This window comes from Mirounga leonina, unplaced genomic scaffold (genome assembly GCF_011800145.1).
Source record: "Mirounga leonina isolate KUSES-001 unplaced genomic scaffold, KU_Mleo_1.0 Mir_175, whole genome shotgun sequence".
NCBI classification, from domain to species: domain Eukaryota; kingdom Metazoa; phylum Chordata; class Mammalia; order Carnivora; family Phocidae; genus Mirounga; species Mirounga leonina.
The window spans coordinates 22,438,018-22,461,363 of record NW_023270453.1 but is presented as its reverse complement, the minus strand read 5'-3'; the positions used below and the strand labels follow the sequence as shown (position 1 = coordinate 22,461,363).

The 23,346-nt window shown below is 50.3% G+C and overlaps 1 protein-coding gene across 1 annotated transcript in view; it reads left to right on the top strand.

Annotated features, from left to right (window-relative positions):
- The first annotated feature begins 334 nt into the window (after positions 1-334).
- IFT140 (intraflagellar transport 140) overlaps positions 335-23,346 on the top strand; it is a 75,889-nt gene continuing 52,877 nt past the window's right edge. The window contains exons 1-11 of the mRNA XM_035021894.1: positions 335-901; positions 4,106-4,327; positions 11,009-11,130; positions 11,331-11,473; positions 13,276-13,451; positions 14,535-14,626; positions 15,194-15,300; positions 15,916-16,061; positions 19,599-19,802; positions 19,918-19,990; positions 21,568-21,659. Coding sequence (XP_034877785.1) covers positions 755-901; positions 4,106-4,327; positions 11,009-11,130; positions 11,331-11,473; positions 13,276-13,451; positions 14,535-14,626; positions 15,194-15,300; positions 15,916-16,061; positions 19,599-19,802; positions 19,918-19,990; positions 21,568-21,659 — 1,524 coding nt within the window. The 5' untranslated portion in view covers positions 335-754. The remainder of the gene's footprint in view (positions 902-4,105; positions 4,328-11,008; positions 11,131-11,330; positions 11,474-13,275; positions 13,452-14,534; positions 14,627-15,193; positions 15,301-15,915; positions 16,062-19,598; positions 19,803-19,917; positions 19,991-21,567; positions 21,660-23,346) is intronic.

Sequence of the window (23,346 nt, the reverse complement as noted above, 5' to 3'; positions counted from 1 at the left end):
AAACTAACCTACAAATACTCTCCTCTGCCAATTAGTGTCCCTAAGCTGACTCTGGGGTATGAAAAGTGGGCAGTGGTGACCATCCTGTCATTCGCCATCCTATCCCTCCCGCAAAGGGGCAATAAGCACATCTTTTCCAGGAGAGAAAGATGTTAAATTTGGGAAACTAAACAAGTTCAACTACCCCACAGTTACCAGGGCTTTGTTTTCTTAATTCTCTAACAAAGGAATCCTGTTGCCTCCTACTACCTGAGAGCCAGATGTAGAAGACAGCCTTGGTTTTCACACTTTATCACAAATTGAATACTAGCTTTTCTTATGTATTTTTGTGAAAGAGTTTTGGGCTTCTATTTGGTTGGAAATTTTTGCTTGAAGGGCAGCTATAGAAATACAAATTTTCTTCATTATGATGAATAAAAATGATCAAGATTTACACATGTGGTCTAGGTGGCTGGGCTTTTTCTTATGGTTTAATGGCAGTGTTTTCTTCTTTTCCATCACACCCTGCATCATTCTAGGTCCAATTTCTTGCTTCTAATTATATATTTTTTCCCTGTTAGAGATCTCTTTCATGTAAAGTTGCCCACATGGTCTTAAGGGGTATTTGTAAGTTGCACTGTGTTATGACAGTAGGTTTGTGATGCTTTTCTTTCCTAATTCTATGTAGTCATTTCTTCTCATTGTTCAAAAGCAACAGGACTTGGCTGTTTTTCTTCCCTGCAGGTTTCATCCTTGGCTAGGTCTGAGTTTCATCATGGCTCTCTATTTTGACCACCGAATAGAAGCCCCGGACTCCGTCGGGTCTCCTTCGCACATCCATTGGCATCCTGTTCATCCATTCCTGGTGGTTGCCTCCGTCAGCACGACCTCAGGAGGCAGCGTGGATATATATCTGGAACAAGTGAGTCCTAGGAAGTAATGTTTCTGATTTCCAGGGCTTCTAGCTCTTGTGTCCCTTTTGTTCTCACATATGTGTGCACATGGATGTATGTTGTATGTGTCATGGGGGAGTGTGTACAGGTGTGTGGTATGTGTTGTGTGTGTTTTTTGTGTGCTATGTGTGTCATGTGTGCCGTGGAGGGGCTATGTTGTGTGTGGTGTGTGCATGTGTGTGGTGTGTGTGTCATGTATAGGGGATATGTGGTGTGTGTGTGCTGTATGGTATATGTATTGTGCAGTGTGTCGTGTGTGATATGTGTCACGTGTAGTATGTGGTGTATGTCACTTGTCTTGTATGTGGTATGTACATATGTGGTGTGTGTGGCATGTGTGTGTCCTGTGGTTATGTGGTATGTGTGCGGTATGTGGTACGTGTGTTGTGTATGTATGTGGTGTGTGTGGTACGTGGTGTCTTTGTCATATGTATGTGGGATATAGTGTGTGCGTGATATGTGGTATGTGGCGTATGTGTGGTATGTGTTATGTGTGGTGTGTGTGGCATGTGGTGTGTGTGTGGTATATGGTGCGTTTGGTGTGCATGTATGTGGTGTGTGTGGTGCAAGTGTGGAATGTGGTGTGTATGGTGTGTGTGTGCCATGAGCATGGAATGTGGTACATGTATGGTATATGGTATATGTGTGGTATGTATTACATGTGGTGTGTATGTATGTGGTATATATGTGGTATGTGTTATGTGTGGTATGTGGTGTGTATGGAAAGTGGTGTGTGTGGCATGTGGTAAGCGTGTTGTATATGTATGTGCTGTATGTGGTATGCGTATATGGTATATGGTGTGTGTGGCATGTGTGGTATGTCGTATGTGATGGGTGTGTGGTGTGTGTGGTATGTGGTATATGTGTGGTACATGGTGTGTGTGATGTGTATGAATGTGGTACATGTGTGGCATGTGGTGTGTGCAGTATGTGGTATGTGTGTCATGTGTATGTGGTATGTGCTATGTGTGGCATGTGGTAGTGGTGTGTATGTATCTGGTGTGTGTGCAGTGAGTGTGGCATGTGATGTGTGTGATGTGTATATATTAGGTGTGTGGTATGTGGTGCTTATGTGGTATGGGCGTGTGGTACATGGGGTGTGTGTGTCATATGTGTTGTGCGTCGTGTGTTGTGAGTGTGGTATGTGTGTGGTATGTGATGTATGCATGTCATGTGGTGAGTGTGGTATGTGTGGTGTGTATATGTATGTGGTGTGTGGTGTGTATATATGTGGTATGTGTGGTATTTGGTGCTTGTGTGGTATGGGGATGTGGGATGTGGGGTGTGTGTGTCATGCGCGATGTGTGTCGTGTGTGTTGTGAGTGTGGTATGTGATGTGTGTAGTATGTTGTATGAGTGTGGTATGCGGTACATGTGTGGTATGTGGTGTGTGCATGTTGTGTGGTGAGTGTGGTGTGTATATGTATGTGGTATGTGTGGTATGTGGGGTGTGTGTCATGTGTGCTGTGAGTGTGGTATGTGGTATGTGTGTGGTGTGTGATGTGCGTAGTATGTGGTGCGAGTGTGGTATGCGATACATATGTGGTGTGTGCATGTCGTGTGGTGTGGTGTGTGTGTATGTGGTGTGTGTGGTATGTGGTGCATGTGTGTGTCTTATGTGTGTGTATCACTTCTTCCTGAGGTTCAGATTCCCAGTACTATAAGAGCCCTGTGATGTGGATAATTCTTTTAGCCCTGCTACTTAGGTTTGGGGCCATATTTAGGGATGTAAAACAGATTCCGTAGTCCATGCCTCGAACCAGAAATGGCCCCTCCATGCTATCTGTGCATCCTGGGCCAGTCTCCTGTTGGCCCCACTGGCCATTGGAAACTGTTGGTGTCCTGTGGCTGCCATAACAAATTACAACAAGCCGGCTGGCTTAAAACAGAAATGTAACCTCTCACCGTTCTGGAGGCCAGAAGTCTGAAGTAAGGGCTCCTCAGGTCCACGCTGTCTCTGAAGGCTCTGGGGCAGGACCCGTGTCGGGCCTTGCCCTGGCTTCTGGTGGTTTCCGGCAATCCTAGGCAGTCCTCCGGTTGCACCTGCATCACTCCACTGCATTTGTCGTCACATGTGTCTCCTCTGTGTGTCTGTGTCTCTTTCCTCTTCTTATAAGGACACCAGCCATCAGATTAGGGCCCATTCCCAATGACCTCTTCTTAAGCTGAACATCTGCAGAGACTCTATTTCCAAATAAGGCCGTATCACAGGCACCAGGTTAGGACTTCAACATGTTTTGGGTTTTTTGTTTTTTTCTTTTTTTTTAAGATTAATTTAGAGAGAGAGAGAATGAGCAGGAGGGGAAGAGGGAAAGGGAGAGAGAATCCCAAGCAGACACCCCATTGAGCACAGAGCCTGACACGGGGCACGATCTCACGACCCTGAGATCCCGACCTGAGCCAAAACCGAGTCAGACGCTTAACCGGCTGTGTCACCCAGGAGCCCTAGGACTTAAACGTATCTTTTTCAGGGTGCACAATTCCACCTGTACCAGGAACTTTGTAGAAGCCCCTCAAACTTCCCATACTTCACCCCAGTCCCCACCTTCCTCAGTGCATGACACACCTCATACTTCACAAAGAAAATCAGAATTTTCTTCCCAGTCCTCAACCTTCTGAAGTGTCACTGTCGCCCCTGCAACTCCAGCAAAGCAGCTAGGGTCATAGTGACATCTGCATGCTCTTGGGTCCTTATCTGATCTCCCCCTCTCTGCAGAGTTCCTCACTCTAAGTCTCTTGGGAAACAGTCTGGAGGTGAGAGGGGGCTGAAAATAACTTTGGCCTTGCAGACCCTGAAAAGGCTCTTGGGGTCACCCCAGAGACTGTACTTAGAGAACCTTGGGATCAACAAATTTGACCTCTTGGCCCACTGCTTGTTTTTGTAAATAAAGTTGTATTGGAACCCATTAAAATGCTAGCTAGCAACCAAGCAGCTGTGAGTATGAGGTCATCCTCCTTGATAAGCTGGTCAGTGAGCTCAGTTGAGTGTTAACTGTATGTTTTCATAGTGCAGCCAAGAGCAAGCTTGGCGATTTAATGAAAATTAAGTAGAACATTTTTTTAATAAATGGCTCTTTATATCTTCTAGCTGATCTCGATATCATTGATTAGCCAGAAGTTCCTAGAATACTGTCTCTCTTCACAATATGGAATTTACCTCTTGCCTATTATAGGGTGAGCATGTGCCCGATACCCATATGGAGAGGTCGTTCCGGGTCACTTCCCTGTGCTGGCACCCAGCGCGCCTGATCCTAGCTGTTGGCTGGGAGACTGGAGAAGTGACAGTGTTTAATAAGCAGGACAAGGAGCAGCATTCGATCCCCCCGACACACACCACCGACGTCACGGTCCTCAAGTGGAGCCCCAACGGGAACTGCCTTGTGTCAGGGGACAGGGTAAGCAGACTTGGCTGACACTGATTTCAGATCCCTACCTTTCCCTGCCAGTGCTCTTTGGGATACACATTGGGAAGGCTGTTAAAGACCAAAGTTTTAGAAATATGTGGTTGCTGAATTCAGTTGATCTTGATGGATGTCATGGCAGATTCTGTTTCATACTGGAAGCAAGGTTTGCAAATTTCATTCTACCATCCCGTAGAAGTTTAAGTGAACTTCTTCAGGAAGCTGTATTCATAAAGGTGGGGTGACTTTTTCAGGTACTATAGTTTTAATGGCACCCCTGAATCATTAGCTTCCCTGAGCATGCTTCTTCATTGCCTGGGAGGCCCTGGTCCTCATTGTCTAGCTCAGGGCTTCTTCACAGGGTCATTTTGCCCCCAGGGGACATTTGGCAGAATCTGGAGACAATTTTTGTTGTCAGAATGGTGGTGGGGCGGACACAGGGCGGTGTCCTGACATCTAGTAGGTGGAGACCAGAGATACTGATCAACATTCTGTAACGCACAGGACAGACCCCACAGCAGAGAATGATCCAGCCTAAAGTGTTAACCATTCCCAGGTTGGGAAACTATGGTCTAAATCGATTCATAAACATATGGCAGAGATTTTACAATGTACTCATTCATTTTACATGTGCCAGGTAATACATTTCCCTGTTTCAAAGTCCCGATAAGTATGAGAAGGTATATATATCATGGCAACTCTCCACCCCCACCCCATCTCCTCCTCCATTCCCCTCCCACCCACCCTCAGTGCCCAAGCTTCGTAAAGCTTCTGTTTCTTCAGATACAAACCAGCACATCCGAATGCATTCTTTCCCCAGTTTCCAGTTTTTGAAAAATCTGAAACTTTCAGAGGCTTTGAAAGGATGATTTAATGAACACTATATACCGTTTATGTAAATTCATTAGCTGTTACCATTTTGTTACATCTACTTTCTCTCTCTATATATATTTTTCCCTGAATATTTGAGACTTTGTCACAGACATCACGCTTCCCCCCTCAACCCTTAGACGTTGCTCTCTTTAAGGACAAGGATTTTGACACAGTTGCACCATGGCATTTGCACTCAGGAAGGCTGGGCTGGGACCGGCACCTGGGACGTAGGCCACTTCCCAGTTTCTCCAGTTGTCCTGGCACGTCTTTGGTGGATATTGTCCTAATGTAGAGTCCAGTCAAGGACCATACATTGTGTTTTTCCACCCCTTCTCTTTAGTTTCCCTTAATCACTAACAGGTCCCTAGTCTTGTCTTTTCTTTCTTCACTTATGTTTGGTCTTTGGTGACACCGACGTTTTGAGGAATCCAGACTGGTTACTTTGCAGAATGTCCTTCAGTTTAGACTTGTTGGATCATCTCCTCGTGGTTACCTTTAGATGAGGTGGTTTGGGCTGGAAATACCACACGGAGGGTGTTGTCTCCTTCATCTTCACAAAAGTGATAGCACACGACGTGCACTGCACAATTTCTGGCTTTTATGTTTTCGTCTGCCTTGCATGTCTCTCCACATTCATACACCGTGACCTTCCTTCTCTCTAAGCCTGTGCGTCGTTACTTGAGCCTGTTACCATGTCCTTCACTGGCCCTTGCTGATAAGCACTTGGTGGTTTCCAATCTTTTGCTAAACAGACAGAGGTACGGTAGCTAACTTTGTGCTTATGTTGTTTCGCGCGCGGGGAAATCAGTGAAAGTCCTGCATGTGGGGCAGCCGGGTCCCAGAGCTTGAGCATTAGTGGTGGGTGCCCGAGACTCCCTCTATGGGGCTAGTACCAGCTCCGACCAACACACCAGCATGTCCCCCACAGACAGTTGGATCCACATTCAGAATTTTGCTGAGAAAAGTGCCGTGTCAGAAGTGTTCTAATTTACATTTCTCTTGCTATTGAAGGGGTCTGTTACTTAGAAGAGCCAATTATATATCCTTTTCTAATCAAATCACTTGCCCATCTTGGTATCGATTTGTTCCCCTTTTTTCTAGATTTTCCTTCTTTTTTTTAAAGATTTTATTTATTTATTTGAGATACAGAGAGAGTGAGCGGGTGAGAGAGAGAGAGCACAAGCAAGGGGAGAGGCAGAGGGAGAGGGAGAAGCAGACTCCCTGCCGAGCAGGGAGACCGATGTGGGGTTCGATCCCAGGACCCTGAGATCATGACCTGAGCCGAAGGCAGATGTGTAACCGACTGAGCCACCCAGGCGCCCCTAGATTTTTCTTCTGTTTTTCAATTCAATTTCCACCTAATGGCATTGCCCTGTCTAGTTGCTTCATGATCTTTCCCCTCTCCCTGCTGTGGAATACTCAGCAGATCCTCTGTAGGAATAAAAGAACTCAAGATCATCGAATCTCATCATCATCTTGATTATATTAAGAAACAACTAACAAAGCAGATTCCTCAAGCATGCAAGGAAACCCAGGTTTTGCTGTCAAACCCTCTGAGTCAATATATTTAAGAAGAGAAATCCTGATCCTTCCAAGAAAGTCTAAGATGGTGCGGATCCTGATTTAATAATGGGCTCAAGCAGGAAAAGAAGTACTGAATGAACGAGCACTCGGAGTGCTGCACCACCTAGAACCATCCTTAGCAGGCTTGGCTGAGGGTCTTCCATCTCTTGCCAGAGACTGTTTTGGTTCAGGTGGGTTTGGTTACCCGTGAAACCATCCCAGACTACCTGAAGTAAGAAGGGACACTTAATCGGAAGCCATTGGAGTATCCCAAGGTCCCTGGAACAGGAGGACAGCTGGCTTCAGGACGTCTAGACCAAGAATGAGGTGCCAGTGGACACACATCCCCCTGCAGTGTGCCCCTTCTGCCACAGCCATGTCTCTCCACTGCCCCGCTCCATTCACAAAGCAGTACCCCAGGTGCTGGAAAGTAAGGCATTCACACCCCCCCCATACACCCAGGGACAACTGCCCCTCCTCCTCTGTCCCAAGTCCCACTCGAGCCCAGTGACCACATGGACAGCAGTCAGCAGTGCCCAGGGAGGTGGGGGAGCCCTGGAAAAGGGGCACTGGGCAGATGCTGCCCCAAGTGTCCATTAGAAGAAACTCCATTGGTGAAGGTGGGACTACTGCCTGGACCAGGTCTCGCTTCCCTGCACACTCACAGAGCTGGGTGGGGGCATCAGGACACCCAGTACAGGGCGAGCCAGCTCGGGACAATTTCAGTGTAAATTATTAGAGATCCTCTTTTAGGTTCCCAGAGGCAGTTCCAGCATGCTGGCAGGTGGGGCTCCTCAGATACCACAGGGTGCCCGCAATTCCCCTCAGTTGTGACACCATCCACCCAGAGACAGCGTCAGCCCCACAAGTGAGGGGCTCAGCCCCACCCGATCGCCGCCACCCCCACCCCAGAGGCCAGTCCCCAGTCCTGTGCTTCTGACCACAGGCTGCACAGTGGAGGGTCTGTCCTCCTTGGGCTCTTCCAGTCAGCTGGAGTGGCTCACATTGCTCAGGGAAAAATCAACAGCCAGATGAGGAGATGCACAGGGCGAGGTCTGGGGAAGGCACAGAGTCCTCTCTAGGTGCCATCCCCCGCAGCACCTCCAGGTGGTCAGCTACCTGGAAGCTCTCTGAACCCAGTCCTTTTGGGTTATTATGGAGCTTCATTGCATACTCAGGATTGAATAAGTCATTGGCCATTGGTGATTGATTCAACCAGGGGAGGGGGGCCCTGTCCCCTTCCTGGCGGTTGGGGTGGGACTGAAAGTTGAACCCTCTGATCACTGGTTGGTCGTCCTGGCAGCCCACCCCGCCCTTGGGCGGAGACCAAAAGTCCCCTTCAGTAACAGAACAGAAGATACCTCTGTGGCCCTTATCCTGGGAAATTCCCAGGGTTTTAGCACCTGTGAGCCATGAACCAGTGGTGAAAACCTGTATGTTTGGTCACCAAATATATACTTCTTTTCAATTACGATGTTGTAGATCCTAACATGTGATTCATCATTTGAAAAGATAGTATGTCTTGACAATGGTACATAGAACACACTACTCAAGAATCTCTTACTACATTAAACTCTTGCTCTTGCATAGGGCTGATTTCTTGCCTTCGGGGGTAACTTGTCTGAGCTTGATAGTATAAAATTGTGTTGGATGAAGTAGCCACAAGGGGGATGGGACAGCTCAGGATTTGTCTCTCCTCTAACCCCTGGTTATCCAGAAACCTGAGGGAGAGCACGTTTGACTCATTGTAACTTTTCTAAGAGATTTACTCTCCAAGTTGCTTTGTAAGGCCGACATTACAGTACAGTTGATTCTCGGACAGCTTGGGGGTTAGGGGCATCAACCTCCTGCCAGTCAGAAATCTGAGTATAGCTTTGACTCCCCAAAAAATTACCTACTAATGGCTTACTGTTGACCAGAAGCTTTCCCAATAATATAGTCAATTAACACATATTTTGTATGTTGTATTTATTACATACTGTTCTTACAGTGAAGTAGGTTAGAATAAAGAAAACATTAAGAAATTCATAAGGGGAGCGCCTGGGTGGCTCAGCCATTAAGCGTTGCCTTCGGCTCATGTCATGATCCCAGGGTCCTGGGATGGAGACCCACATCGGGCTTGTGTTCCTTCTCTCACTGTGTTTCTCTCTGTCAAATAAAATCTTTTTTTTTTTTTTAAGATTTTATTTATTTATTTGAGAGAGAGAGAATGAGAGAGAGAGAACACATGAGAGGGGGGAGGGTCAGAGGGAGAAGCAGACTGCCCGCCGAGCAGGGAGCCCGATGCGGGACTCAATCCAGGGACTCCAGGATCATGACCTGAGCCGAAGGCAGTCGCTTAACCAACTGAGCCACCCAGGCGCCCCTGTCAAATAAAATCTTTAAAAAAAAAGAAACTCATAAGGAAGAGCAAATACATTACAGCATTATACTGTATTTGTCAAGAAAAATCCACATACCAGCGGATCCACGCAGTTCAGACCCGAGTTGTTCAAGGGTCATCTGTATCTGGAAACCACATTCTTGTTTATGATAAAGTGGTGCTCCCCGGCTTGCCTGCAGGGATATTGGAGACCCTGCTGATTGAAAGAAGGGTAGGAGGGAGAGGGTGTGGCTCCTGTGTCTACTGACCTTGAGCAGGAGGCACACCTTGAGGAACCCTTGGGCCTCACAGCAAAGGGCCTCTTTGCAAATGGATTTGGATAAAAGTAGTGCCCTTTGGCAAAGCATAGCTTACATCCTGGCCAGAGGCCTCCTGGACTGGTTCTGATGGTGCCATCTCCCTACCGTGACCTCTAGCACTGGTTGGCACCTTCAGTTTGAGACCTTGATGAGTTAAAAACTGAACCTATAGTACACCTGGCACCCAGATGCTGGTTTCTTTGGGTTTCCTCCAATAACGGGAGCCAGGGCTCCTTGGAGAAATAGCTGATTCTAGAACCGGGGCCGGACAGTGAGCCCAGAGACTCCAGAAAGAAAGGAAGTGCTCACAGAACCCAGAGTACAGGGTGTGTCAGAGGGACACAGAAGCTAACAAAAGACCTCCCAGTGGCCAAAGCTGGAACATCAAAATAAACAAAGTGGGGCTGGATTGTAACCTGAAGTCGAAAGTCAACATCTGTGACATAAATTGTGGTATAACCCTATGATTTCTAATAATTAAGTCAGTGGTGGAGAAGAGACAAATCTCACGTGCTGAGGAACCCCAAATGATTTATGGAGATGGTTCATGCTCAAGGAGGTGACTTCCTTCCAAACAGTATGGGACCAAGAGGGGGAGGAAGAAGGACTTCACAGGGGACAAGGTCACAGATGGGAGGTGACAGGAGGGGCAGCTGCAGCCAGATGAGTCACGTCGACGGCACCGACCCCGACATGCCGCGCCATAACAAGGAGGAGGGCGCGTGGTCTCCATGGCCTTCTCCCCAAACCCACAACCCAGTCCAGTCATGAGAAGAGCATCAACCAAGGCCCAGTGGAGAGATGTTCCACAGCATCCCTGACCAGTCCTCAAAGCCGGGGAGTCAGAGGAGCCTCAGGGGACGTGACGCCCAAATGTCCTGTGGCTCCTGGAGGGGATCTGGGGACAGAAAGCAGATGGCAGGGAGGAACTGAAGAAATGTGAATAAAGCACGACTCTAGTTCATACAATATGTCAGTATTGGCTCATTAATTCTGAGAACTGCCCCACACTAAGTACGATCTGCTAATTGGAGAAGCTCGAGGTAGAGAATGGGACTTCTCTGAATGACCTTGCCACTTTTTGTAAATCTGAATCTGTTCTGTTTTAAAAGCTGGGCACATGACCATTGTTGTCTCCAGGGCAAAGGGCACATGGGAAGGCTTCTGGTTTCTTTGTGTAAGATTTTTGAATTATTTGTACTTGACTGTGCACGTGTAGTAGTTTTGTACTTTGGTTTAAAAGGAGTAAGCCCGGGGGCGCCTGGGTGGCTCAGTCGTTAAGCGTTTGCCTTCGGCTCAGGTCATGATCCCAGGGTCCTGGGATCGAGCCCCGCATCGGGCTCCCTGCTCCGCGGGAGGCCTGCTTCTCCCTCTCCCACTCCCCCTGCTTGTGTTCCCTCTCTCGCTGTGTCTCTCTCTGTCAAATAAATAAATAAAATCTTTAAAAAATAAAAAAATAAAAGGAGTAAGCCCGTGTTCTGTGGCACAGCATAACTCTTGCCTTCTACCAGTCACTGGTAAGAATGTGTCTCCTCCACATGGTATTGGGTTTTCCAGCTTGGTGTCCTGCTCTTGTGGAGGTTGGACCAAAGGGGTCGAGTACAAGGGACGCCCCTGCTGAAACACGATCATGGAAAAACCCTAACTTACTGCATCTTCCGGCTCCCCCCTCCTGGCGAGTAAGTAGGAACTCTAAGTGGTGGCCTTGTCTCAACATCCCTAGGGGCTGGTGCCGGGCGGGATGTGGCTCCTCCTGATGGGATCATAGCTGCACCCCCCCCCCCCCCCGCTCTGGGCACATCTGTAGTGACCACACCTTCCTATAAGGAACATCTTCCTGTAAGGAGTCCTGACTTCCCATCATATCTGCCTTTCAAAGGGACCTCGTTCAGTTGGCGAAGGCGGCTGTGAGCGGTGATGAGAGAGCCCTGGACATGTTTAACTGGAGGAAAAGTGGCTTTGGAAGTTTCCTGAAAATGGGATCTCAAGAGGGACTATCATTCTTTGTCAGCTTGATGGATGGTGAGAAACTTAGGTGGGGACTCTAGGACATTGAAGCATTTTAGGGGTTCTGGTAAGGATTTTAAACAAAGAGATGATGTTTCTGCATAATATAGTAGGCTGTATGTGGGCCGGTTTTAGAGTGATGCGTCCACTGCTCTCGGCAGTTACTTATCCAGTGTTCAGAGGAGGGCCTCACTTTGTCCTGATAGAGACGAATTGGCTGTGCTCGTGTTTGGCGGGCTCTCGCGAGCAGGCTCTCCACCAGCCAGCGGTCCTCCTGACTGCTCCCCTGCGCAGCTCCAGGCAGCATGCGTGGTACAGCGCTCCGCTGTCCGCTCTGTGGGGGCAGGAAGCATCTTCCCTGTAATTCTTTGGCCAAGCTCTGGGGAGGGAGCGCGACGGGGCAGGATGGGCGCAGGCTTTGCTTCCAGGCTGCAGCACCAGCCAGCCTCCGCCGGTGGCCAGCGTTGAGTCCACAGTCTGGACTTTGACTCCTCCTCAGTATAAGCAGGGAGACAGGCCAGCAACAGCAGAGAAATGCAGTGTGAAGTAAGGGGGGAGAAGAGTGCTTTGCCTTCACGGGAGGCACTCACGTGTGTGTCTGCTGCAGGCGCGAGAGCAAGAAAATGCGGTTCACGAAGGTGGTGAGCTTCCAGAGGACGTGCCACCACGCAGCTCAGCCTTGATGGGAAGAAGAGAGCAGAGGACAGCTGGAAGGGGCTGGGGCCTTCGTCATTTTTAAAATAGGGATATTGTTTGTTTCTGGAGGTGAAGAGACAGCTGATGGAGGGGACTTTGAGACGGTCCCGAGGGACAGGAGTGGGCACGGAGCCTTGGGCTGTGTGGGGAAGAAGATGCTAGTGCAAGGCCCCCTTAGCAAGGAGTCGAGAAGATGGTGTGGGAAGAAGGCCTAGCAGACAGGGTTGTGCAGTGGGGACAAGCCTGGCTCTGGAGGGGTCAGTCCTGTCCCTCATTCAGGAGCTGTGGGCTTCGGGGACAGATTACCCCGTCTAGTCAGACTCCTGCTGTGTGCTCACTGGAAATGTCAGCTGAGTGAGCATGTGTGAGTGTGTCGCCAGGCCTGCCACCGAGGCTCGCTGAGGCCAAGGCGGTGCCAGTGTGGTCATATCATGCTGACCATGGGCCTCTGCACAACCTTGAACCTGCCAGTTGAATGGGAAGTCAAGCATTCCTTGGAAACAGATGAGAGGAGATCAGGAGGGTGAGGAGGCTCCTGAGAGCAGCAGAAATGAGTTGCTTCATGGGCGCTCACAGGAGACTCCCCACGGATGCAGAAGCCCGAACGGAACCTGGAGGGCAAGGAAGGGCTGGCAGCCTGGGCCAGGCAGGGGAAGAAAGGTCCCTGGGCCAGGACAAGTGCCCGCAGAGGTTGAGAGCGCAGGCAGGAAAGCCAGCCCACCAGCACGTGGGCCACAGGGGGGACAGGGAGCGGCGGCTGCAGGAGGGCCGTAGCGGCTGCAGGGGGGCCGAAGCGGCTGCGGGAGGGCCGAAGCGGCTGTGGGAGGGCCGAAGCGGCTGCAGGGGGGCCCTAGCAGCTGCAGCAGGGCTGTAGCTCTCAGCCGCCACGTACGGCTGATGGACATGCCTGGCACGTGAGCACACCAAGGTGAACGAAGTCTCAAGGCTGCTGGGCAGGCCAGTGGTGCTGAGGTGAAGCTTATTTCAGAGATGGCCTGGGGGTTATGTGCAGAAGTTGTAAATTTTTATAACAAAGATGTTTATTTTGCAAACATCCCTAAGTAGATTCTGGTGGCTGCTGGTGAGTGCACTGCCGCCCGGACTGACCCCTTTGCCCTTAGGAACGGTGCACTACGTGGATGAGAAAGGCAAGACCACGCAGGTGGCTTCCACAGACAGCTCCGTCCAAACGCTCTTCTACATCGAGGAAAGGGAGGCCCTGGTGGTGGTCACGCAGAACCTGCTGCTGTCTCTGTATGTAGTGAGGCCTGAGGGTGAAGCCGAGGAAGTGATGAAGGTAGGTGGGACCGTGGGCAGCAGGACACGGCCGGGGCCAGGCTTTACCTGACTTCACCACAGCCACCAGAGCTGTCCAGTAGTATCACCTACACGACTTGCTTCCCAGGAGCTTTGCAGGTGCCATCAGATGGGGGTGGGAGAGTCTGGGCTCGCTCAGGGCTGTGCCCCCTCAACTGGCTAGCTCGCGGCCTGTACACCCGGCTGTGACTCAGAATAACCACTCACCTTGCAGCAGCTCATTTGACCTTCAGGATGGAAACGGGGGACGGGCACATCATCCTGCTTCTCATCTGTGCGTAGATACAAGTCCTTGCTTCTGTCACGGCTGCCCCCGGCCCGGGTGTACACAGGTTGTTTTGCGCAAGGGTGTATCAGTCCCCGTCCTGGGCAGCAGCTATTTGGCTGCGGCTGCTGGGAAACAGGAGAACTCCATACAGGTGCCTCTCGGTTCTGCCCTGGGCTCTCGCTGACAGGAGGACGCTGTGGGGCGCACCCCTGTGCTGGGTGCTATTCCAAGTGTGCAGCTCACCAGGGACTGGTCCTCCCTGCTGTCCTTCCAGTTCCCTGGTTTATACCAGAGAAATCTGTGTTCCTCAGAGAATTTGAACTTTCCCTGAAGATACTCTTGTAGATGATGGAGCTGATTTTTTGTAAGCCAGTGTTTACACAGTCATTTACATACCCCTGGCACAGTAGTGGAAAAGAGAGTCTCTGAGTCACCTGGACCTGGGTTCAGATTCCCTTAAGCCACTCACTGGCTGGGGGCCCCGGGCAGGTTTGTTTTCTGCAGAATAGGGTCATGACACCTGCTCAAGAGTGTGTGGTCGTGCCTGAACTGGGCTCAGCGTGGTGGTCGCTCTAGAAATGCACTTACCAGGTGTCATGCACATGGCAGCTCTCATTATCAACCACTTAATGCACAGCAGAGAGCAGCAGTGCAGGGTCAGGGCTGCCTTCCCACATGTCCACACCTGCACCTGCCCAGCTAGAGCGTCCCCGCCCCCCCCCCCAGGCCACCACACACCAGAGACTCCGGGCTCACAAGAGCAACATGCTTCTTTTGCATGTGTCTTGTTATCAGGTCAAGTTGAGCGGGAAGACGGGTCACCGGGCCGACATTGCATTGATTGAAGGCAGTGTACTTGTGACCGCCATAGGGGAACCCGTTCTCAGGTAAGAGCCTGGCCCACACTGCCGATAAGATTCAGTCTCTTTGGAGTAATGTCCTTATTGTCTGTAAGGTACAGACAGATTATGATGAACTTCCACAAATTGGACACGTCCATATAACCAGCTCTGAGATCAAAGAGCACAACATACCACAGACCCCAGGCACCCTCACGCGGCCCTCACAGGGTAGGCTTCTCACTGTCCTGATGGCTGCGTGTGGAATTTCTTTGCCTGGTTTTTTGAGCTTGGTGTCAGTGGAATCGTGTGTTGTGTTTGCTTGTGCAGCTGCTTCAGTTCCGTGTGATGTTGGGGGGGTCCCCCATGTTACTGCGTGTGGTTGGAGTCCCTTTGTTCTCATTGTGAGCTGGTGTCACATATGAACCCCCTGCTCCCTTTGATTATGAACAAGGCATCGAATAGATGTAAACGTGTTGCTGGCAGGCCGTTCATATCGGAGTCCCAGGGGCTGTGTGTGCTTCCTGAGGGTTCTGCCAGTTGAGCAGGACTCTTGGGGCTGAGGGCAGTGCACTGACGTGGCCCCTGAAGGGAGCTGTCTTCCTTTCATTGTAGATTCTGGGATTTAGAAGGCGGAGAGAATTATGTGCTGAGTCCAGAGGAGAAGTGTGGTTTCGAAAAAGCTGAGAATATAAATTGTGTTTCTTACTGTAAAGCCAAAGGTGAGACTTCTCAGGGTTGGTGCAGGAGAGGGAGGGAAGCGGCCTCGGGCCTCGCTCTGGGGGCTGCAAAATGATGACATGACTGCAGCCCTTCAAAGAATGGCGAATTGGTGGTGACTGTCAGTCACTTGAAAGAATCGCTTGGGAACAAGAAAGTGACAGTAAAGCTTTGCTTGCACACACGAAGGTCAGGGGATTTGCTCAGGGTGAGTTGACCTCTGTTCCCTCCTGAAACCGCGAGAAAATGTGTGGGAAACATTAAAAATACCTGTGTATGTGTATGTGCCTATATACATACACACATACACGCGTGGAGGACAGAGAAACAGGAGATGAGCCAGAGCGCCGTTTATTTCGTGCCTGCTGAGCGCTAAGTGCCACAGTAGCCCTGGGGAAGCAGCACTGACCAGGCAGACAGGCCCCTGCTCTCGTGGGAGACTGAGGGAAAACAGCACCAACACCCCCAGCACATGCACACTCACCCTCTTCCCAGGGGGGAGCAGCTATGGAGCTGGAGGCCACTGGGCAGAGGGCTGATGCCCGGATGTTTGAGAGCCATAGTCAGGAAAGAGATTCCTTCAACTCACTTCCTGTGAACTTTGTTTTTACCCATAGGTCTTTTGGCAGCGGGTACCGATAAGGGGCGAGTAGCCATGTGGAGAAAGCTGCCAGGCCCCCAGAGCAGCCGAGTGGCAGAGGGCAAGGACAGGTGGACCCTTCAGACCCCTACTGAGCTCGAAGGCAACATCACACAGATAAAGGTACGAGCCACCAGGGTGCTGGGCACTCTCACCCTCTGCCCTGCAAAACTGGAGGAAGTGATGGTCTTTGAACTTTTTGTCAGTTATGCACCTTAAGACTATATAAAAATAACAACAATAAAATAGTTCCAAAGGCCTTTGGGCTTTCAGAATTGTGGGTCTGGGATTGTGGACACCTGTGTCTTACCTATGTATCCATCCCTTTATCTCTGGTCCCTGTCTACCCTGAGAGCAGCTTTATCGAGATCTGTAACATACCAGTTTTTCTTTTAGCATGTTCACAGTTTTGCACCCCTCACCATACCTCTTAGACCATCTTCAGCACCCGGAAGCAAAGCGTGTGCGCGTCCGCAGTCCCTCTGCTCCCCGCTCCTCCTCTGTGCAGGCGCTCCTCTACTTTCTGTCTCTCTGGATTTGCCCGTTGTGGACATGTTGTAGGGATGGAAGCATAAATCTGTAGCTTTTTGTGTCTGGCCTCTGTCCCTGAGCATCATGTTTTCCAGATTCATCCGCGTGGCTGCACGTGGCAGCAGCGCCTTGCTTTTGCAGCTGAGCCGCGCCCAGGGCAGGGACTGGCGCCTTCTGTTATCCTTCCATCCGTCCACGGACGCTTGGGTTGTTTCCACATTTGGACTTTTGTGAACCCTGCTGCTGTGAACATTTGAGTACGCGTTTCTTTGTGGACGTATGATTTCATTTCTCTTGAGCCTGTGCTTTTTTATCTTATAAATTCTGTCTCGCTGGTGGTGGTCCATATTTGGGGAGACGTATCACACCTTCCTTTCCTTCTTTAAGTGTTATTTCCTTTAATTGTTTCAATATGTTTATAGTGGCTACTATGAAGACTTCATCTGTGGAATCTGACATCTTGGCCTTCTGGGCCATTTCTCTGGCTTGCTTTTTCTTCCTGGGTGTATATCATACTCTCCTGTTTTCCCTGGCTCTGAATTTTTTGTTGCAAACTGGACATTTTAGATAAAATATTGTGTCAATCCTGCAATAGTGATCCTCTTGCTGCACTCAACCTCTAGGGCTTGTGGCCGCTGTTTGCTTATTTGCTTAGTGACCGGAGGGACCACTGTAGTGGCGTCTCTTTCCCTTGTCGTGTGAAGCCTCTGACATCACTCCTTGGAGGGCCGACCTCAGGCATGTGGATGGTCCCCCTTGGGCAGCAGTGGCTATGGGGGCTCCCTGACTGTCCTCTCCCTGATCTGTTGAGCTTTCTGCCTCTGTGGGTCAACCTCTCCTGGGTTGGTTGCTCTGTTGTTTTTTGCAGTGACCCAGGGAATTGCTTGCCCCACAGTCCAGTCCCAGATTTGGGCAGATGTGGTCTTTGAGCTCAGTGTTTAAGGTTTGTTTTGGTCCAGGAAGGCTTCTCCTAGGTATGCCCTTCCCCAGTTCCCTTTGGTCAGTGGTCTGGCCTGCCGTTGAGCTTGTAGTTCTCATGAAGCTTCCAGCCTCCTCTTGATGCTTACCAACAAAGCCTCCACTCTCTTCAAGAACATCCTTAGGCTTGGACTTAACCCACATTGTGTTTCAAATGAAGTCACTTCCTTTGGGGAGCCCGTCAGAACTCTCTGTTCCTATGGACTGCCTCTCCCCTTGGGGAAAACAATCTGAGTCACTGCTCCAGAGCTTGGGAGTGGGGATGGTGGCCGCCTCTCTGGAATGACACCCTGCTCTGTGAGCTTGTGCAGTGTGAGCAAGCTGGGGCCAGGGCGTGGGGTCCCAGCATTCTCAGTCATGCCGTGAGCCCGAGGGACCTTTCCCCTCGCAACGTGGAGCTGGGGGAATGAGATGCCGTAGGCCTGACTGGGCACTGGACAGGGAGCCGACCTCTTGGCTGCGCCTACCAAGAGGGAGCTCCTGCACACTAAGTTGGGAGGCAGGAGGGAGAGAGTCTAGAGGCTCAGGTACCACAGATGCTGCTGTTCTTTTTTTTTTTTTTTTTTTTTAAAGATTTTATTTATTTATTAGAGAGAGAGTGAACATGAGAGGGGGGAGGGTCAGAGGGAGAAGCAGACTCCCTGCTGAGCAGGGAGCCCGACGTGGGACTCGATCCCGGGACTCCAGGATCATGACCTGAGCCGAAGGCAGTCGCTCAACCAACTGAGCCACCCAGGCGCCCACAGATGCTGCTGTTCTTACTGGATTTAGCAGATTTTCCTGAATAAGTGTTGCTTCGTTTGCCTCACGCCCAATTTCCAGAGCACGAGATGGCTGTTTCCTCATAGTTTTCTCCAGTTCTGCCTGTTCCCTCCTCAGGGCTGCTTCCCTGCTGTCCTGCAGGCTGTCTCTCAGACCTGCCATGAGCAAGCCCTCTGAGACAGAATCTACTTAACCCTACACGAGTCTTGAGAGGAAGATGTACCTCGTAAATCATTGAGGGCGCCATAGAGCACTCTGGGGGCTACCTTTAGATCCTCATCTCAGGCCATAGGTAAAAATAGCTTCTGGATGAATTAGTTAAATATCTTAATTATATCTTAAAAAATCTAAATATCTTATTTGTCTTAATTAGGGTAAATAAATGGCTAAAAATAGCATAGAATATTATCAGATCTGCAGAAAAAGTACAACTTTCTCAGATTTGAGGGATGCCTGGATGGCTCAGTCGGTTAAGTGTCTGCCTTCGGCTCAAGTCATGATCCCAGGGTCCTGGGATCAAGCCCCACATCAGGCTCCCTGCTCAGCAGGGAGACTGCTTCTCCCTCTCCCTCCGTCTGCCGCTCCCCCTGCTTGTGCTCTCTCTCTCTCTGACAAATAAATAAAAAACCTTAAAAAAAAAAGTTAAAAAACTTTCTCAGATTTATAGTAATAGGAAGAGCCACACTAATTTTCCTAAAGGACGTAAAAGAAAAACCAAGTACATGGTAACAAATACATACGTTCCTTAAGAGAAGCCTCATTGTTATAAGTGTTATTTCTTCCCAAGTAAATGCACAGATTACATGTACATCCAGTAAAAATAATGACCTTCTTTTTTTTTTCTGGGAGAATTCAACAAAATAAACTCCTCTGGGAGGACACATGGCTGAGGAAAGAATGTATAGAGAATCAGAACATTTCTGTATCACAAACCAGAATATATCTCAAAACTATAGCAATTAAAACAGTACATGCTTACTCAGGAATGGATAAACATATCAGTGGAATGGAGAGCAGATTGAGATAGGTTTGGAAGTTTAATATGAAATTATGAAAGTGGTATTTCACATCACCAGGGGAGAGCCAGGTAATTTAATACATCATGTCAACTTGCTATTCATTTATAAAAAATAAACATCTCTAAATTAACAACCGGTCAGAACAGACATATAAGCGTCTACCCATTGCTTTACAACTTGGGTGTCAGTATTTTAAAATTTTCAATAAAGTACATATTTTATGCTTATAAGTTTTTATATCACCTTACACAATGAGAAGAAGCAGTGCTAGGAAAATGGTTGGTGAGTCCTTGTGTGTGTCACACTTTCCTGCCTACACCTCCCTTCTCCTTGTTCACACTTCTGTCTCTGTCTCTGGCATGGAATGAAGTGGGGTTCCCGGAAGAGCCTTCTGGCAGTGAACAACATCACCTCCGTGGTGATCCTCAGCGAGCAGGCCATGTCCTCACACTTCCACCAGCAAGTGGCCGTGGTGCAGATGTCCCCAAGCTTACTCAGCGTGTCCTTCCTGTCCACGGGGGTGACGCACAGCTTGCGCACAGACATGCACGTCAGCGGGGTGTTCGCCACCAAGGTGACTACAAGGGTGGCCTGGGGTTGACAAAAGACCTGGCCAGTGGTCTGGGTCGTTCAGGGTGGTAAGGGGTGCAAGTGGCAGGTTCCTTTTTAATTTCCATGATTCTTTTTAGGATGCCATTGCTGTCTGGAATGGAAAACAGGTGCTGGTCTTTGAGCCTTCTGGAACCATGTTACGGAATGCAGGTGGGAGTCTTGTCCCTTAGGAGGGGGCTCACAACACCCTGCTTTATCTTCTGACCATCTAAGGGGGGTGTTGGTGCCTGTGGTGTGGGCAGGGGGCTGGCACAGGGCCACCGGGAGCCCCTTATGTCAATCATGCCTGTGCTCTGGCCCTGTGCCGCTGGGCATCACCCTACTGAGGCCGGTCAAGGTGGCTGAGAAGCCCAGGACAATGAAACAGCCAGGAAATAAGGCTAAAGGAGTATAAACCACCACAGTGCTTGCCAGGGAAGGGGGTTGCTACACACCCAGATTCTGAACTTGTTCCAGACCAGGCAGAGCAGTGAGCCCCATGGCATCTTGACCAAGGCCAGCCTCTGTCTGGAAATTTGAGGACATATCGTCAGAGGTGCTCCATCAGCCTCCACCTCCTGTCCTAGTGAGCCACCATGACCTTCACTCTTCAGCACATGCCTGTGGGAGTGGCCGGGGGCTGCTGGATCAGTGACCACAAACCAGACAGACATTTACTGCCTCACAGCTCTAGAGGTCAGAAGTCCAAACTCACGTTGCCTGGGCCAAATCAAGGCATCAACAGGCCGCTCCACCTCCTGAGCTTTGGGAAGTCTGTTCCTCGTTTCTATCAGTGTTGGGTGGCTGCTGGCCATCCTTGGCCGGCTTGCATCGTTCCAGCATCTACCTCCATTGTCACCTTGTTCCTGTCTGAAATCTACCTCCCTCTTATAGGGGCACTTATGGTTGCATTTAGAGCCCACCTGAATAATCCAGGATAATCTCCCCATTTCAAGACCTTCCCAACTTTGGCCATATACTAGCATTCACAGGTTCCAGGGACCAGAACCTGATAGCTCCAGGGGTCACATGCAGCCTACTCTAACAGCCCCCTTGGCCAGCAGTCCTTCTGTACAGTTCTTCCATTCACCCACGCTGACCCCACAGGACCGGTCATTGTGTGCTCCAGGGGGCTACCCCCTGTGGGTTTGTTGGAGAAGCTCTTGCCTCCGGGGGGTGTTTCTTTACTGGTGGTCACCCCTCTCCCCTCCCTCCTTTTCTCCTCTAACACGTCATTGCCTAAACTTTTCTTGTCACACTTTTCCTGCTCTGCCTTATATTATGCCTATAATTAACGTCATCTCCTCCAGTGTGGACCCCCCAGGCCAAGGATGAACTTCTTATCCCCTCTGTAGGACAGCACAGCAGGTGCTGAAGTGTTTCCTGTCGTGTGTGATCATCTCTGGCTAGATAAGAACCCGTCTAGAGACAGAGACTAAGGCTTGTGGCCTCTAGAGCCCCCTCTAAGAGGAACAGACACCCGTCTAAACACTTGTGCTGCCCCAGACCACAGATGCAGCGCCGCCATGGCCCCGCTGCTAGTCACACGGGAGAGGTGGCGGCTCGTGAGTGAGGCGGGGAGCCTGGGGCCACGTCCCTACACCAGCCCCAGGCCTGCAAACTGTCCCTGCGCCTCAGGGCCTCGCTCTCTTCATCTACAGGATGCCAGAAAACACAGCCCTCATGACGCTGTCTGAGCATTATGAAGAGATGGGCCGCTGCCGCATTACGTCCCTCTCTCATCCTAGGAACCTTCCTTTGTGAATCTCCGGTGTTAGCCATGCATGAGGAAAACGTGTACACCGTGGAGCCAAACCGAGTTCAAGTTCGAACATGGCAGGTAAATCACTGCTCTGGAGTGAGTGGGCTTGGAGATGAAAGCCACTAGAACAGTTTGAAAGGCAGTCTCTAAATCGAGCCAGAGCCACTTACTGACTTCAGCAGCCAGATCACAGTCCCCCCGCCAGGTGCTTGCTCGTCACACTGGATTCTGGGCTATCTGGTGCACTGACTGCCGGCACCTGTGAGATCGGGAGGCAAACCAGGGCCTCATGCAGTGATGAGGACTGGATCGCTGGACCCTGAGCACTCAGGTTAGGAAAGGGGAGACCATGTTTGCTGGAGTTAATGTCCATCTTCACTGCCCATAAGTTCAGGACAGGCCTTTCCCTGCATGTGTCTGAGGGTGAGTCCGGGACGGGAGCAACATGGGCCTTGCAGGTGACGAGCTCGAACACAGCCTCGTTCCCCCTGGTGGCGAGGAGTAGGAGGCCCCTACCTGCCAGCATCCCTGATGCCTGCAGGAACCCGGGGGCTGATGGGGTGTGATAGTTTCCTGAGCCTGCCATAATAAAGTACCACAGATGCGGTGGCTTAAAGCAATAGAACTTTAATTTCTCACAGTTTAGGAGATAAGAAGTCTGAAATCCAGGTATGGGCAGGGTTGGCTCCTTCTGAGGTTCTGAGGGAGCATCAATCCCATGCTTTCCAGCCTCTGGTGGCTCCGGCATGCCTTGGCTTGTTGATGCATCACTCCATCTCCACCTCTGTCCTAACCTGGCCTTCTCCTCGTGTCTGGTTCTTGTTTTCTGTATCATAAGGACACTTGTCTTTGGATTTAGGGCCACCCTAATCTGGAATGGTCTCCCCTTGAGATCCTTAATTACATCTGCCAAGACCTCTTTTCCAAATAAGGTCACATTTACAACTTCCAGGTAGATGTATCTTTTGGGGGCCACCACTCAACCCAGTACATGCAGCAGTGCTCTGTGTCAAGGTCGGGAAAACCTTCACGGCCCTGGTTTCAGCTCTTAGTGCGACTGCTTTGTCTGTCTCCAAGTTGTTTGCTAGGATCCACTGTTCGGTTTCTGGAGGCTGCCGTACGCATGCATGGTGTCCCTGTACCTCACGTGCTTCTCATCCTCCCTGCCACAGTTCCTGAAGCAGCTTCCGTGGAGTTCTTCCTGATGGGGCTCACAGTGGGTGGGAAGTGCCACTGGGGGAGGGTCCTGGAGTAGAGGCTTGATGTGGGGAACGGCCTCCTGGGGGAAGGTGTGAGGGGGGCCGGGGGGGGGGGGCGGTAGGCTGCTGGCCCCTTGAGGTCCTCAGCCTATTCGAGGTGGGAGGGGAGCTGGAGGGAAGGAGGCCAGAGCCCGCTGCTGCCGACACTTGTCGGGGACATCTGCTGCAGACATACAGCCCAGGCCGGGAGGGCCATGTTAACGACCCATGAAGGGCACAGCTCTGTGAGCAAGGCAACCTGCAGGTCCTGCTGAAGGGCCGTGGGGCAAACAACCTGTGGGGAAAGGGCTAGTAACCTTAAATATAAAACTGCCAGTTATTTTACCAGCAAAAATGGGTTTATCCGGGAATAGGAGAGAATTGCAGTCTGGGACAAGCATCTACAGCAGAACCACAGCAAGTCTGCAGGATCCCAGACAGGAGGTGCTTCTGTGGGGGCGGATAGGCTGTTGTAAACAGAACGTCCATTGGAGTAAGCTGGGAGCTGCAAGTGTGGTGGCTGCTCA